At 42.5% G+C, this 16168-nt stretch overlaps 1 protein-coding gene across 3 annotated transcripts; it reads left to right on the forward strand.

Moving 5' to 3' along the window:
- Window positions 1-95: 95 nt before the first annotated feature.
- Window positions 96-12438, forward strand: ZNF35 (zinc finger protein 35). Of its 3 annotated transcripts, none has more exons than XM_011952631.1 (4): window positions 96-203; window positions 2545-2863; window positions 4158-4302; window positions 10343-12438. In XM_011952631.1, exons 2-4 carry the CDS (start codon window positions 2672-2674, stop codon window positions 11587-11589), a joined length of 1584 nt encoding a protein of 527 aa, XP_011808021.1. In that variant the 5' UTR covers window positions 96-203; window positions 2545-2671; the 3' UTR covers window positions 11590-12438. The 3 variants fall into 3 exon arrangements, with proteins under 3 accessions (XP_011808021.1, XP_011808022.1, XP_011808023.1); XM_011952632.1 differs by having other exon boundaries at window positions 110-203; window positions 2548-2863; window positions 10343-12433; XM_011952633.1 differs by having other exon boundaries at window positions 110-180; window positions 2548-2863; window positions 10343-12433.
- Window positions 12439-16168: the final 3730 nt, after the last annotated feature.

Consider the following 16168-nt stretch of genomic DNA (forward strand, 5'->3'; position numbering starts at 1 on the left):
GGGCGACACTGGACACCCATAGAGAGGAAAGCACCTCCGAGATTCCTAGAGAGGCCGGCTTGGCGACTTGGGGAGCCGGAAGCCCATCCCGAGACACTTCCTGTCCGGTCATTGTTCTCGTACCGATGGGAGCTGAGGTCCCGGTCAGCCAGCCTCATGCTGCAGGGCTAGTGAACTCAGGTCGGACTTCTCAGCTGCCAACAGTGAGTGAGATGGAAGCGGGTGGGCACGAACGTCGAGGGAGAAGGAGGGGCTCTCCCAGGGACCATGGCCCTAGGAGCGGCCCCTGCTTCCTTTTCCTGGGGACACCAGCCTTGTCTGTCCTGGGGTGGGTGAGTTCCCCACAGCCTCGGAATCCCGGCTGCCGCCCACCTGGGGCCTGGCCCGAGAGAGGATGGACCCAGACCAGCCAAGGGGCCAGACAGGTCCCAGGGACGGGGTCGCGAGGAGCCTATACGTGGAGAGAATGGATTGCCACGTTTGGAAATAGAGAAAGGACATTGAAAGGGAGCCATTGATAGAGGGCCCTGTGCCCTCTGGGACCAGAGGTCCGTCTGAATCTGATCAGAAGTCTGATGACAGTACTCACAGTAGGCAGTCTTGCACATACACAAGGTGGAACTAGTCTTAAGGACCTGCATATCAGATTGAATTCGGATAGTGATGGAAAGAATAATCCTCCAGAATTAAGATTTGTCACAGGAATGAAAGTATTGCATTACTTAATAAGTTGACATGGGGAAAAGAATATGATCAATAGCGGCAACAGGGGATTGAATAAGATTTAGCACCCTTTTCCAATAAAACATTCAAAGGGGGATAGAACGAAGAATTTCAGTCTCTTCATAAGCAATCAAACTAGTAAGGTTATTTTGCTCACAGGTTAAAAACAGAAACCCTGCCGGCTTAGCTGTGATAAAGGGTTACCGTTAATTAGTGAGGGTATGAATTGGCATGGTGCTTTTGGAAAGCAGTTTGGCAGTACATATCAACCAGCAAATCCTTGAACCAGTAATTCTCTGATTATTATAAAGGAATAATTCAGCAAAAAAATTATTTACAAAGAAAAACTTTTAAATATTAATAAAATGGAAAAGTAAACTTTTACTAAATAAATGGTTCATAAATAGGATATGGTTAAGTAAATGACAATATAGCCACAATTTAGAATACTATGCCAGAGTGAGGTAGTTCTATATGTATTGTATTGAAAGATTGTTAAGACTATTGTGAAATACAGAAATTGAGTTAAAAAACAATGCAGGTTGCTGAACAGTGTATAACTGTGATGATCTAAAGTTTGTTTTTGAAAAATAAGCAGTATGTGTGAAGGTGTACATATAAGTATGTAAATGCAGAGAAAATGGGTTAGGACTCCCATCTAAACTGATAAGTACTTTGTATGTGTCTGTGTAGTGTGTATAGGTTGTATATTTAATTCTATGTATTTCTGTATTACTTGATCCTTTTTCAGTGAAGATTTATCAACACTATAGGTTATTGTATAGCATTTAAAATAAGCATGAAGAGCCAGGTGTGGTGGCTCACGCCTGTAATTCCAGCACTTTGGGAGGCCGAGGCGGGTGGATCACAACGTCAGGAGATCGAGACCATCCTGGCTAACACGATGAAACCCCGTCCCCACTAAAAATACAAAAATTAGCTGGGCGCGGTGGTGGGCGCCTGTAGTCCCAGCTACTCAGGAGGCTGAGGTAGGAGAATGGTGTGAACCCGGAAGGCAGAGCTTACAGCGAGCCAAGATCACGCCACTGCACTCCAGCCTGGGAGACAGAGCAAGACTCCGTATCTAAAAAAAAGTAATAATAACCATGAAGAATGGCAACATGAAAGTAATCTTTTTTTAAATCTTAAGTGTAATATTTTATCTCACAGGACATTTGGAAGCTATGGAAAATGTAAAAATCAAACAAAAAAAATGAAAAGAACCTTAAAACTACCTGTAATTACACCACCCAGAGATAACTACCCACTGCTAACATGTTTGTATAAAGACTCCCAGTCTTTTTCTTGGGATCCTTTTGTTCACATTATTTTGTATCCTTGGCAATAAAAAATCTTTTGTTGTAAAATCCTTTTTTTAAAAATGCTGTAATGATAATTGTGAAAATATGTATCCCCATAGTCAAAAACAAGAACTTATAAAATCATAATTATTAGTAGTATGGAGATTTTCCTTTGAAAGAAATATCTGAAATCTTAAAATGTATAGTGGTTATCTCTTTGGAAGTAGACTGAGATGGTTTTTCTTAGTCATTTGCTGCATTTTTAAAGTTTTTATAATAAAAGTATGTTAACTTTTAATCAGGAAAAAATCAATAAACATTATGTAAAGCCGTTTGCAATGTGATTATTATGGGAAGACATTACATATTTACAGTCCAACCCCTTCATCCTGTGAGGGAGGAATAGAGGATTCCATGTCCTACAGTGGCCCCTGGCCAGGCACTGGTGAAATTTGCCAGTGTGCTAAGTGGCATCCAGCAAATCTCTCCTTGGTGCTAACAGTGTTTTCTGATTTCTCAGTAGGCAGTACTCATCTTGGCCCTGGGAAGAAACTCAAGAAGAAGCTTTTGAAACATAAAGCTTAGATGGGGTTTGACCTCTGCTGGGCAGCTCCCAGCTGTAGGAATTCCCCTGCTGAGCAGAGAAGATGACTGCAGAATTGAGAGAAGCTGTGGCCCTAGCTCCATGGGGCCCAGTGAAAGTGAAAAAGGAGGAGGAGGAGGAAGAAAACTTCCCAGGTCAGGCATCCAGCCAACAAGTGCACTCTGAGAACATCAAAGTCTGGGCCCCAGCGGAGGGTCTTCAGACAGGCCTTGATGGATCAGAAGAGGAAGAAAAGGTAAATTGGGTCCTGAGAGGAAGAGGGGAGGAGATACTTGAAGACCTCAAGGAGTTTAAGAGGGAACTCTGCCCCTCTACTTCCACACCTGGAATCTTATTTCTTGAGTATGATTCTAGCTTCCTGTCACTTGTAATAGGATAGAAATGTTCTCTTCTGATTGTGTTTCTATAAACCAGTGGTTCTCAAATTTTGCTACACAGAATCTGGAGAGCTTTTTATAAAATCTTGATGTCCATGCTGTATTCTGTTCCCATTAAATCATAATCCGGGGTCCAAGCACAGTGACTCACACCTGTAATCCCAGCACTTTGGGAGGCCAAGACGGGAGGATCACTTGAGGTCAGGAGTTCAAGACCAGCCTGGGTGACATTGCACACCTCGTGTTTTTCTATGCAAAAATACAAAAAATTAGCTTGGAATGGTGGGATGTGCCTGTAATCTCAGCTACTTGGGAGGCTGAGGGGGAAGGATTGATTGAGCCCGGGAGGCATAGGTTGCAGTGAGCCGAATTAACGCCACTGCACTCTAGCCTGGGCAACAGAGTGAGACCCTGTCTCAAAAAAAAAGAAAAAAAAAAAGAATCTAGGGGTGGGACCTGGGTATCCATGGTTTTAAAAACTCTTCAGGTGATTTCAATCAGGTTTTGACAATGCTAACCAGAGCTTCTAAAACTTGAATGTGCATAGGAATCACCTAGGGGCTCTTGTTAAAATAGTTAAAAGTTCAGATTCTGATTGAGGACGTCTGGGGATGGTCTGAGATTCTGCATTTTCTTTTTCTTTTTTTTTTTTTTTTCAAGCTTATGGGTGATGCAGATACTGCTGCTGATCTTTGCACCACACTTTGACTCATGAGGCTGTACACTGTGCTGTCCTTAATGTTTCAAACGCACCCCTTACCATTACTAGTCAAATGAGGGCAGAGGTTCCCCCAGAGTCTTTCTGTAATAATATCATCAAAACCTTGCTGCTTTGTTCTTTAGATCTCACAAAAGTTCACTTGGAAAATTCTTCCCATATGCTCTCTCCTCTTATGTACTCACTGATTAAGCTAGGTTTAGATTCTGGAGTGAGCAGTGAGGTGCAATCAAAGTAATAAGCAAGAAAGTAGCTGGCTTGCTTCTCTACCCAACTCACCCTGGGGGTTGGAGGAGACTCTGGCTTCCTTTTCTGTTTTTAAAAATTGTTTTATGGCCTCCAGGAATAGATAATTATGTTCTCATTCTCAAAATTGTAATCACACTACCCCCTACCACCAGTTCCCTCTTAAACATGTTCCTCCTTGTCTCTAGGGTCAGAACGTATTCTGGGACATGGCGGTAGTCCTGAAAGCAACTCAGGAGGCACCTGCTGCTTCACCCCTTGGCAGCTACTCGTTACCAGGGACTCTGGCCAAGAGTGAGATACTGGAGACTCATGGGACCATGAACTTTCTAGGTATGGTTCAATTCCCTGATTCTGAATCTGACCATTGGGGTTTCTCAAATCTTTTCAGAGACTGTGGTGGGCATCCAGTTTCCTAGGTTGACCAACAGAGTACTGAGGTATTAAAAGTGTCAAGGAAAGTTGGAAAGACAAATGCTACAATGCCTGTGCATTTGTTATGGGAAGTGGCTTATTTTGCACACAGGCTCAAGACACCAGACAAACATAGGTTTTGTCCCTAAAACCTGATCAACACCAATATGGCACCAGGTTCAAGAGGCTGAATAAGAGACCCAGGCCAGCAAACGACATGGAGTTTTACTAAATGTTTATGTACAGGTTAGACAGTCTAAAGGCAGTGGGCTGGGCACAGGAGAACCACATGCCCCAGCTGCACAGGCTGGGCAGGAGAACTGCAACCGCTTGCCAAAGGCATGCAGTTTATATAACATTTTCACTTAACACCCTCCCGCTAATGACCTCCACCTGGCAGCCTTAATTTAACACAAAACAAGGGGTCCCAATCCCCTTTAGGGCCCGTATTCCACTGAAAGGGGTGGGGAATGGATAAGGAATGGAGCTCCAGGTTGGCCACTTCTGGATTCCTTTGCTTGGAACTCCAAACTGTATTCAGGTGTGTCTGCCATACAGGCTCATTCTCAGGTTATGCTTAAGTTGTTGCCATCAGGTGTTTTTACCACACAATAGGCAAATTCCAAACTCACTTTTTAGTGATATTTATTGTTCAGTGAGTTTCACCTCTGTGTACACATGTAAGCACATGTCCTCTTTATGTGCTTTGTAGTTAGCATAGGTTAGTGAGCCTGCAAGAGATGCTAGCTGAGGTAGGATCAGTCAACTTTTATGGTGATATTGAGCAAATGCCCTGGAGATGTTCTGTTTTCATAGATCTTTGTGCAAATTATGGAGAATTTTGAGCAGCTATGTCAACTATAATGATGTTCAAAACTAGGTCTTCATGGAGGGTACTGATGGCTTATCAACTTGTTCTCTCTAAGCTAGGACTAAAGAAAGGATAGTACATTCTAAAGATCTCACTGGCAGTGGCAGAAGCTTGCCTGTGGAGGAGTGACATATAAGTGAGGGTCAAGAATGCAGTATCCATGAGTCCTGTGTTTCAAAGCACTTATCGGAGATTGCCAAGCCCTATTCTTTTTATGAGTCTGCCAGATAATTAACACTTTGAACCCCCTCTCCTCCCTAACCAGTTCTTCAGGTATCTGGGGACCAAATCACTTTCTTAAACCAGTGCTATGGGGAAGATGAGGATCTCCACCTAGATTTTCTTGTCTCATTTTTAATTATTCCCAAACCCTTAGCAGCTTCTGTTCCCCACTTTCTGCTTTCTGTTCCATTCTCTCTGGTGCATTCCCCTGCGTGTCACTTATTTTCTGTCTCTTGGCTTTATCAGCCATTCATAGTCTTAACCCCAACAGCTGCACCTCATCAGGAATGGGCTCCCTTTTCCTACTTTGCCTCTTACCTCAAGGCCGTGTTCATACCCGAGACTTACCATTTTGTGCTGCCAGCTATTTCCATGGCGATGGCAGGAACACTGCCAACACTATTTCCATGGCAATATCAGCAGGCGATGGCGGGAACACTGAGCTTTATGTGTGAGAGACATCTGAGTGGGGTTGCTGCCCTGCCTCTAGTAACTCTGTGACCTTGAGTAAGTCCCTTCTCTCTCTGGACCTCCATTTCCTGTTCTACAAATTGGGTGTGTTCATTCATTAAGTATAGGATTCATTGGCACTCTACTCCCTGTGCGCCAGGCAGTGTGATAGGTGCTAGAGATACAGAAATGAATAAGACACAACCTTGCTCTTTTTTTAGCTGAAGGAGAACAGTTTCATCATCATGATGAAATTGTATAATATACATGAAAGTGCTCTGGAAATTGTGATGTGTTACTGGGTTTTTAATGTCTGAGCAAGTTTTAACTGCAGTTTTCATATTTTAATTAATGTTGCATTTATTAAAGTTTATTCATTTAAAAACCAATTTTTAAGCCATTAAGCATAACTTTTTACTTCATCCATACGTCTAGAAATATTTGTATAAAAGTGAGAACATTTGTATTTTTTCTTTAATTTATGTTCAGTTAAGCTTCAAATTTTACAGATTAAATTTTTTAAACATTTTGGCCGGGCGCAGTGGCTCAAACCTGTAATCCTAGCACTTTGGGAGGCGGAGGCGGGTGGATCACCTGATATCAGGAGTTCGAGACGAGCCTGGCCAACATGGTGAAACCCTGTCTCTACTAAAAATACAAAAAGTAGTCAGGCGTGGTGGTGCATGTCTGTAGTCCCAGCTACTCGGGAAGCTGAAACAGGAGAATCGCTTGAACCTGGGAGACAGAGGTTGCAGTGAGCCAAGATTACACCACTGCACTCCAGCCTGGGCGACAGAGCAAGACTCTGTCTAAAACTATAAATAAAATAAAATTTTTAAACATTTAATCCTACCTGCTTATCAAATTTCTTTATATAAAACATAATTGCGAATTTGATATCTTTAGTTCTTTAAAACATTCCAAACACCTAACTGAGCAGATTTACAAGTCTTGTAAATAAAATCTTGATAAACACACAGCTTTTATAAATCTAATGAATTGGACTTATAAATTTAGTAAATCAAATTACCCTTCTTATCTCTGAATATAGTCACCAGCTGAGATGGCAGCCTCGTGTAGCATTTCAGGTATCTTTTTTTAAAAAAAAAAAAGAGTGAAAGAAAAGTATTGATTTCAAAACTATGGCTATGCCTGTGTTCTAGTTGGCCACAAATTAGTTTTTGGTTTAGTTTTTCATTATTTCTGTACTTAATTTAATTTCTCTAGAGCTACAGTAATCCTACATGTTTTTAAAAAAGGAAAAATACTATTTCAGGTAAACCAAGGTTATACACCCGGATTATTTGCTGATTAATCTTTTTACCCAAAGAAATTTGAACTTAGTGACTAACACCAGATGGACCCTAATTCTCTTTTCTTAGGCACTTGTCCAGACCCCAGGTCTTACTTTACTCAGTGATGAATCACTTGCATGAAAACCTTCTAGGCTACAGTTGCACCTGGTTTTGTAATGGTTTTGACAGGAGACATCATTCAGATAGAAGGAATTGTTTCCATTATTGACTGTAATCAGTTTAGTAGTTCCCACTGATCTTCATTTTTCATGCCCAACATTCTAAATCTCCCAGTAAGGAGGTTAGGAGTGAAGGTCAGGGAGACAGTGCAGCTATGAACTAAAGTTTTCATGGGCTCTGTTTCTGTTGGAGAGATGCCCAGCTTGGGGATGGGAGGCCCAAGTGTCAGTGATGGGGAGTTAAAGCAAAAGAGGAGGTGAAAAGAACCAAGGGAGGAGATGTTAGATGGAAGAAGAATAAAGTGGGATGTAGGAAGAGATGTTAGATGGGAGAAGAATAAAGTGGGATGTAGGTGTTAAAGTAACAGTAAAGAACATAAAGAGAAGAAAGCAGTCAGCAAAAGAAAAACAGAAGAGGCATGAAACTGTATATGGAAAAATTCAAAATATTTCACACAAAAAATTAAAAAATAGGAGAGGAGAGAGATAAAGAGTCAGTAAGGGGTCAAGATAACAGGAAAAAATAAGAAAGCAACAGCAGAAGAAAAGATAGAAGAGCAAGTAAACTACAGAGAGAAAAACAGTACATTTTTAAAAAGCAAGAGAGAGCAGAACAGTAGGACTAGAAATAACCAGAAAAAGTTTAGCGTTTCAGATTTTTTTTTTTCAGATGAGTTTTACTCTGCCGCCCAGGCTGGAGTGCAGTGGCATGATCTTGGCTCACTGCAACCTCCACCTCCTGGATTCAAGTGATTCTCATGCCTCAGCCTCCAGAGCAGCTGGGATTACAGGTGCCTGCCACAACACCCAGCTAATTTTTTTGTATTTTTCCTAGAGACCGGGTTTCACCATGTTGGCCAGGCTGGTCTCCAACTCCTGACCTCAGGTGATCCACCTACTTTGGCCCCCCAAACCAAAGTGCTGGGATTACATGAGCCACCGCACCTGGCTTTTTTTTTTTTTTTTTTTTTTTTTGAGATAGAGTCTCACTCTGTCTCGTCCAGGCTTAGTGCAAGTGCAGTGGTGCAGTCTCAGCTCACTGCAGCCTCCACCTCCCAGATTGAAGCGATTCTCCTGCCTCAGCCTCCCAAGTAGCTGGGGACTACAGGCATGCACCACCACACCTGGCTAATTTTGTATTTGTAATAGAGATGGGGTTTCACCATGTTGGCCAGGCCGGTCTCAAACTCCTGACCTCAGGTGATCTGCCCACCTCAGCCTCCCAAAATGCTGGGATTACAGGCGTGAGCCACTGCGACCTGCCAGCATTTCAGATTTTTATTGTTTGTCGTATCTGGGACTCTTCTATATCCAGCACTTGGGCATTTCTTTCCTCTGACACTGCTCATCTTGTGTGAACGATTGTGATAGAATTTCGGATTACCATAGTCTTAACCAGGCAATCAAACCAGGCTGTTTTCCTGCCCCCAATATTGCTTTGTACCACTCCAACATCCTTGTCCCACCCACTCATATCATTGGTTGGATGGTCATCCTGTAGGATATTTCCCTCTCATGGGTGCTAGTCTCCCCACTGTGCAGTAGCAGCAGTTATAACCTGAAGCTCACAGCACCACTGCTCATTTCTGAGCTGACATCACCAATGGGAATACCTCCCTCCTCTACAGGCTTGCCACCCATTCCTGTTACCCTTTATTTCACTTGCCTTATTTCTTGAGTTTGGTTTAACTGACAAACACTTGTTAAGGGTTCACTGTGCCAAAACTGGGTTACATGGTTGCACATTTCAAGGTCAAGGAAAGTGAGGGTGCAGAGGAGACAAACGTAAAGAACTATGATGTTACTGATAGCAGGACTTCTTTTTGACACCATTAGATTCTGAAGCAATGTAAAGCATCCAGAGACTAATCAGTGTCATAAAGCTTCAGGGTGTTTTGATGTTCTCATGATATTTTCTGGCATTGTGGAGCAGGCTATGCCATAACTGAAGAAGGTCAGCTTTCCTTGACACAATGCTAAGCTATTCCTATGACACAAGGGTAAGAGTTTGCCATGTATGGTTTCTTTTTTAATTCTCCTAGTGTAGCTGTCTGTCACCGTAGCAACTCCCCTCCCCTGAGCATTCATCTTTCCTTCTGACCCCTCACAACATCATCAGTCAGCCTGAAAGTTGCTGCACACATTCAGAACACTGACTGTATTCCAGACAATGCCTTAGTAGTTGACATAGAGTAACTCCATTAATATACTCACGGCCTTATGAGGTAGATACTATTAGTATCCCTGTTTTAGAGATTGGGAAACTGAGGCACACAGGAGTTAAGTAGCCCAAAGTCATGCAGCTAGTTAGTGTCAGAGCAGAGATTTGAAACCAGGCAGTCTGGCTCTAGAATCCATGTTCTTAACCTATATGCTGCAGGACCTCACAGCATTTCATATGCTTTTGGCTGCTGTGGCTATCTTGGCAGCCAGTGTTAGGCTTTCTGTCCATGCTTATCCTTTCTTTGATATCCAGTATCCTGAGACACAGAAACCTTGGTCACAGGTAGCAAATCTCCCTAATTAACTGGTGGGTTGTAAGCAAATCCACACTAAGTAGCTAAGGTAAGAAGGCCAGCCTAGGGAGAGGCTTGTGTCCTTCATAACTGGTCTTCATTGCAAGGGCAGTCATCATACAGCCAGGAGGAGCACTGTCTGGAGATTGGGCCTCCCTGGCATGAGGCAGTGGGGTTAAGTGTCTAATGGAGGCAAGTGGAAGTGCTGAAAAGACCATGAGTCAGTGGATTCTGCCGTAGGTAGAGGAGGGCAAAGCCCCAGCTGAAGAACCTATGGAGGAGAGATAACATGTGATGGGATTCTTTTTTTTTGATGAAGCCATTTTGTGGAGGTGCTGAGATCACATACTTCCTTTTATGACTTGATCCTATTGTTTTTCTAGGCCAGAGAAAGCTAACATTTGTATTGTCTGTTTCTTGGTTCAGGTGCTGAAACCAAGAACCTACAGTTACTGGTTCCAAAAACTGAGATATGTGAGGAAGCTGAAAAACCCCTCATCATATCAGAAAGAATCCAGAAAGCTGATCCTCAAGGACCTGAGTTAGGAGAAACTTGTGAAAAAGGAAACATGTTAAAGAGGCAGAGAATAAAGAGGGAAAAGAAAGATTTCAGACAAGTGATAGTGAATGACCATCAGTTATCTGAAAGCTTCAAAGAAGAAGAAAACCAGAAATGTAAGAAATCTGGGGGAAAATACAGCCTTAATTCTGGCGCTGTTAAAAATCCAAAAACCCAGCTTGGGCAAAAGCCTTTTACGTGTAGCGTGTGTGGGAAAGGATTTAGTCAGAGTGCAAACCTCGTTGTGCATCAGCGAATCCACACTGGGGAGAAACCCTTTGAATGTCATGAGTGTGGGAAGGCCTTCATTCAAAGTGCAAACCTCGTTGTGCATCAGAGAATCCACACTGGACAGAAACCTTATGTTTGCTCAAAATGTGGGAAAGCCTTCACTCAGAGTTCAAATCTGACTGTACATCAAAAAATCCACTCCTTAGAAAAAACTTTTAAATGCAGTGAATGTGAGAAAGCCTTTAGTTACAGCTCACAACTTGCTCGGCACCAGAAAGTCCACATTACAGAAAAATGCTATGAATGTAATGAATGTGGGAAAACATTTACTAGGAGCTCAAACCTCATTGTCCACCAGAGGATCCACACTGGGGAGAAGCCCTTTGCCTGTAACGATTGTGGCAAAGCGTTTACCCAGAGTGCAAATCTTATTGTACATCAGCGAAGCCATACTGGTGAAAAGCCATATGAGTGTAAAGAGTGTGGGAAAGCCTTTAGTTGTTTTTCACACCTTATTGTGCACCAGAGAATTCACACTGCAGAGAAACCTTACGACTGCAGCGAATGTGGGAAAGCCTTCAGTCAGCTCTCTTGCCTTATTGTCCACCAGAGAATTCACAGTGGAGATCTTCCTTACGTGTGTAATGAATGTGGGAAGGCCTTCACATGTAGCTCATACCTACTTATTCATCAGAGAATTCATAATGGAGAAAAACCTTACACATGTAATGAGTGTGGGAAGGCCTTCAGACAGAGGTCGAGCCTCACTGTGCACCAGAGAACCCACACTGGGGAGAAGCCCTATGAATGTGAGAAGTGTGGTGCAGCTTTCATTTCCAACTCACACCTCATGCGACACCACAGAACCCATCTTGTTGAATAACAAGTAAGGAAGAGGAAGACCTCCAGCATTGGTCATAACCTTCTGCCTCCCTAATGAGACACTCTTTGCTGTTTTCTTCCTCCTCTATAAAAGTGAGGGCTATGTCCTTAAAAGTTAAGAGTTTTCAGGAATGCAGCACAAAACACAAGAAAAGCATTCAGAGGCTAATTTAAAGAAAACAAAAAGTAAGCACCTAAAGGCAAGGACTTTGTTTTAACTGTACCTTAAGCGGTCATATTTTCTGAAGTGGAATGTGACTTTCTCAGGAATGGGTCATACAAAGCTAAGTGGTAATGATGCCATTTGGGGAAAGGTCTTTTTTGCTTAATTTTGTTTTTTAAAACTCTGATGATTGCTTGAGCAACAGGAAGGTTATCTGCCTGGTTGAATTCTGGTTGAACTGTGTATTCTAATATTTCTGGTTAAGTGGTGACTAGGTAAGGAAACCACTTGGGGTATCAGTCCAACAATTCACTTATGAACGTTTATAAGCTTTCCATTTCCTAGGTAATTTTTAAAAAGTCAGTCAAAACAAAAAAACTTTACTGAAAATGGACAGAAATAGGAAATGGACTTTTTCCTTACTGTCTATACCTCTTGAACCTTGGTATTGTAAAGATCTGGGGACCTCTGAGTCTATTCTGACCATTCCCTAGTCTGCATGGCCAAGCACTCAAGGATTGATGGACACCACACACCAGCTATATTCATTTGCCAAGATCAACAGCTCCTTCTCCAAACAACTCTAGCCCCCAATTCCCATCACATTCCATTTGGGTGAGATGCAACTAACAACCCCTTCCTGGATAAAGGAGTCAAAGAATAAAGCTTGCCTAGAGGCATGCCCCAGTTGTCTCTGCTGTCATTCTGCTCAAGTCCAGCCAGGGGTCTCAGTTTGGGTTTTATTCTGACATTCTGGATGGTGTTCAGAAGAAATCGTGGAGCTCTTCTCATTCTGAGAGGACCTAAGAGGGAAAGTGAATGGAGAGGGGAGGTGGAAGTAAGATTCCTAAGGTCTTAATTAGATTTTTTGAGAAATTCAGAGGTGTTGGAATATGAAAACTTTTAGAGGTATGAAGAAACTGGCTAAGGTAAGATATCTTTGTTACCATTGAGCCTTTACTCCTGGAAGAATGGTTTATTAAACTATGCAGTAGGTAATAATGTAATAATATTGCCTTGTATTTATATAGAACTTTTATTCTTTGTTGTGTACCCTTATGTATTGACCATGATACCTGGCATGTATCTCACGCATTCACATAAATCACTACTTTAGTCCATCCAACACTGAAAGAGGTGGTTGCCTGTTTACCTGAGGATAGTCATTTAGTGCAAGGCCAAGTAACAAGTGACAGCTTATATCCAAGTCCAGGATCTGACTCTAGATTCTGTGTTCTGCCATGCCACTTCCCTCACTATCTGTAATCCCGATGCAGACCTGTGGAGGAGACAAAGGGGTATATAGTCCCATTTTTCAGGTGAGGAAGCTCATGTGACATATTTTGGGGAGTGCCTTAGGCACTGTGACCAGAAATCAGCAAACCTAAGACTATTTGGTCTCCTGATTTCTGGCTGTGTCCCTCCACACTGTTCCAATGCCTCAGGGCATACAAGAACATTTATCATAAATGCTGAGCCTGATGCAGCTCTTATGCAGAAGTCCCATGCATTTATTTTCACATTTCTGTAAGACTGAATATTAATCACATAGTGTTTTCTAGTTTATAGAGTACTTTTCTTGGTTTGTTTGTTTTTTGTTTTTGAAATGAAGTCTTGCTGTGTTGCTTAGGCTGGAGTGCAGTGGCACTATCTCGGCTCACTGCAACCTCTGCCTCCCAGGTTCAAGTAATTGTCTTACCTCAGTCTTCCGAGTAACTGGGACTACAGGTGAGTGCCACCACTCCTGGCCAATTTTTTTTTTTTTTTTGAGATGGAGTCTTGCTCTGTCGCCCAGGCTGGAGTACAGTGGTGCGATCTTGCTCACTGCAGCCTCCACCTCCCGGGTTCAGGCGATTCTCTTGCCTCAACCTCCTGAGTAGCTGAGATTACAGGTGCACGCCACCACCCCCGGCTAATTTTTGTATTTTTAGTAGCCACGGGGTTGGTCAGGCTACTCTTGAACTCCTGACCTCATGATCCACCTGCTTTGGCCTCCCAGAGTGCTGGGATTAAGGAGTAAGCCACTGTGTCCAGCCTTTTTTGTATTTTTAGTAGAGATGAGGTTGCACTATGTTGGCCAGGCTGGTCTCGAACTCCTGACCTCAGGTGATCCAACTGCCTCGGCTTTCCAGAGTGTCAGGAATACAGGCACGAGCTACCATACCTGGCCTACAGTGCATTTTCACATACAGAAGGCATACACAAGAAAGCTTATTAATTTCCTTTTTCCTCCCTCCTATTTTTTTGTCAAAACATATGCAACTTATTTTTGCAGTTTTGCTCTAAATCATAGAGACACAAATACAAGAAATCAAAAGGATTCAAAAGTAGGATCACATACTCATGCCCTCACCAATTGCAACAGTGACTATTGCAGTCTCCCTGATGGAATGGAGAGACTCAAAGAAACCACCACCTGTCTCTGCTGAGAGTAAGAACAAGTTAGTTTTTTTCCCCTGCCTTATCAGGAAACAGAATATCAGGAGAGCAGGTCTGAAGATTTGAGATAACTCTGTGACCTTGACCCACCAAGAGACCGAAACTACTTTGCTGAAAAAAATACCTGCTGGGATTTATGACCATTAAGACAGTTAAACCATTCTATCATATATGTTTATCCTCATAATTGAATATTCAGTTATGGAGGATTGTGATTTTCACTCATAGGTAGTTCAGAAAAGCTACCCAGACGATTATGATGCAAAACTAGGTTTGAGATTCACTGACCCAACCTTGCAGTAAAGCAGTGGTTTTAAACCTTGGCTTCATGTTAGAATCACCTTGGGCACTTTTAAAAAATTTCCATTTCTAGACCTCAGTATTTTTTTAAAACTCTGGAGGGGATTACAATGACAAGCAAAGGTGATGAACCACTGTAGCAAAAAGTAAAGGCTGCAGGTCAAGAATGTGTGTGATCAAAGGTGGAGGGGGTGGGGGTTGCTCCAGGATAAGGATCTGTATGTGCAAAGCATTCTATGTGTTTTTAGCAGAACAGGACACTTACTTTACACTGGCTGCACTAGGTGTCCATCAGTGCCTCTGCCAACCATTGGATGTTAGAGGATTCTGCCACCTAACTTATTTTATTTGTATTTAAGTGAATATACCAGACATTTATATGAGCAAACCAAATTTTACATAACATACTTTTGGTATGTATTATGACTTTTTACATTTCTACTTGGATTTCATCTCCAGATCTCAGTTTCCACAAACCTGCATCCAGGTTCAGGGCCTCTGATTCTGCACAAATCATGTGAGCCAAGTGGATTGATTACTAGACAGATCAGATCCTTCCCCAGCTAATAACTCTCCCTCCTGATTCCAGCCCTGAAAGTAAATTGCAGCCTGCCATTTTCTTTATGGTTTATAATAAGGGAGGAGTGACCACCTTTTGTCGGTTTGCTTAGTTTCCTATTCTTTGGACTCATCTCCCATCTTTTTTGGGTAGCCTTGCTAGGAGTGGTTGGGAACTCTGAAGCCCCATTTTCCTAAGTTGCTGTGAGCTCTCAGACTTTTAGCTGTCAAGCTAAGAGCTCTGTTGCAGGCCTAGTGATTGGCATTAAGAGTAGGGCCAGGAAATCTGTCCTCATCCTCAAATGAGACCAACAGATATGTATTAAGTGGAGCACAGTGATGCAAAACTGATGGTGAAATCACAGTACTCTGGGAGCACAGGAGAAAGACTTCAATCCCTAACACACAGAAAGTTACACACTCAAACACAGCCATAAATTCCTCGAGGCTTAGGAAGAGGTGACTTTGGACAAAGCTAATTGTTCATCTCTGTATCCCCTCCCTTTCTCAGGTAGTTGTCCCTCTCCCACATCTGTCACCTCTCCACTTGCTCATCCATTGTAGGCACTGCAACCTTTCTGGGGTTGCAGCCCCTTTGGGAATCCAGGGGAGATTGTGGATCCTCTTCTAAGAAATGTACTTTGCAGATTAAATCTAGTGCTTACTTGGAGGTTATGCAGGCTTCCTGAAGCCAATACATAAATCTAGGGCCTCAAGTCTAAACTGGAGATGGATTACATAATCACCAGTGACTTTTTTTTTAAATGAGGTTAGGTTTCAGAATCGCTAAGAATGTCGCCCAGACACATAACCTTTAAAATTTGTTTTTCTCCTGGATTCCTTCCCTCATCAAATGACATTATCCCTACCACCTGGGGCACCCAGATTGAATGTCCAGAAGCTATTTCTGCCTTCCTAAGCATCATTCATTACAAAAACATTTTGTGTTCCCTTTGTGGTGAACGTCGTGCTAAATTCTGGAGTGCCAACGCAAACCTGGTCCACTAGCCCTGTTGTCATGTCTTGTTATGGGAAAAATATCAGGATCCCTAACATGATTTACTGAGCTCTTCATAATCGCTTTCCAGCCTCGTCTCTTCACTCAGGCACCTTTTAGTGC

The sequence above is a fragment of the Colobus angolensis genome, unplaced genomic scaffold (genome assembly GCF_000951035.1).
Source record: "Colobus angolensis palliatus isolate OR3802 unplaced genomic scaffold, Cang.pa_1.0 Scaffold344, whole genome shotgun sequence".
In the NCBI taxonomy this organism is placed as follows: Eukaryota; Metazoa; Chordata; class Mammalia; order Primates; family Cercopithecidae; genus Colobus; species Colobus angolensis.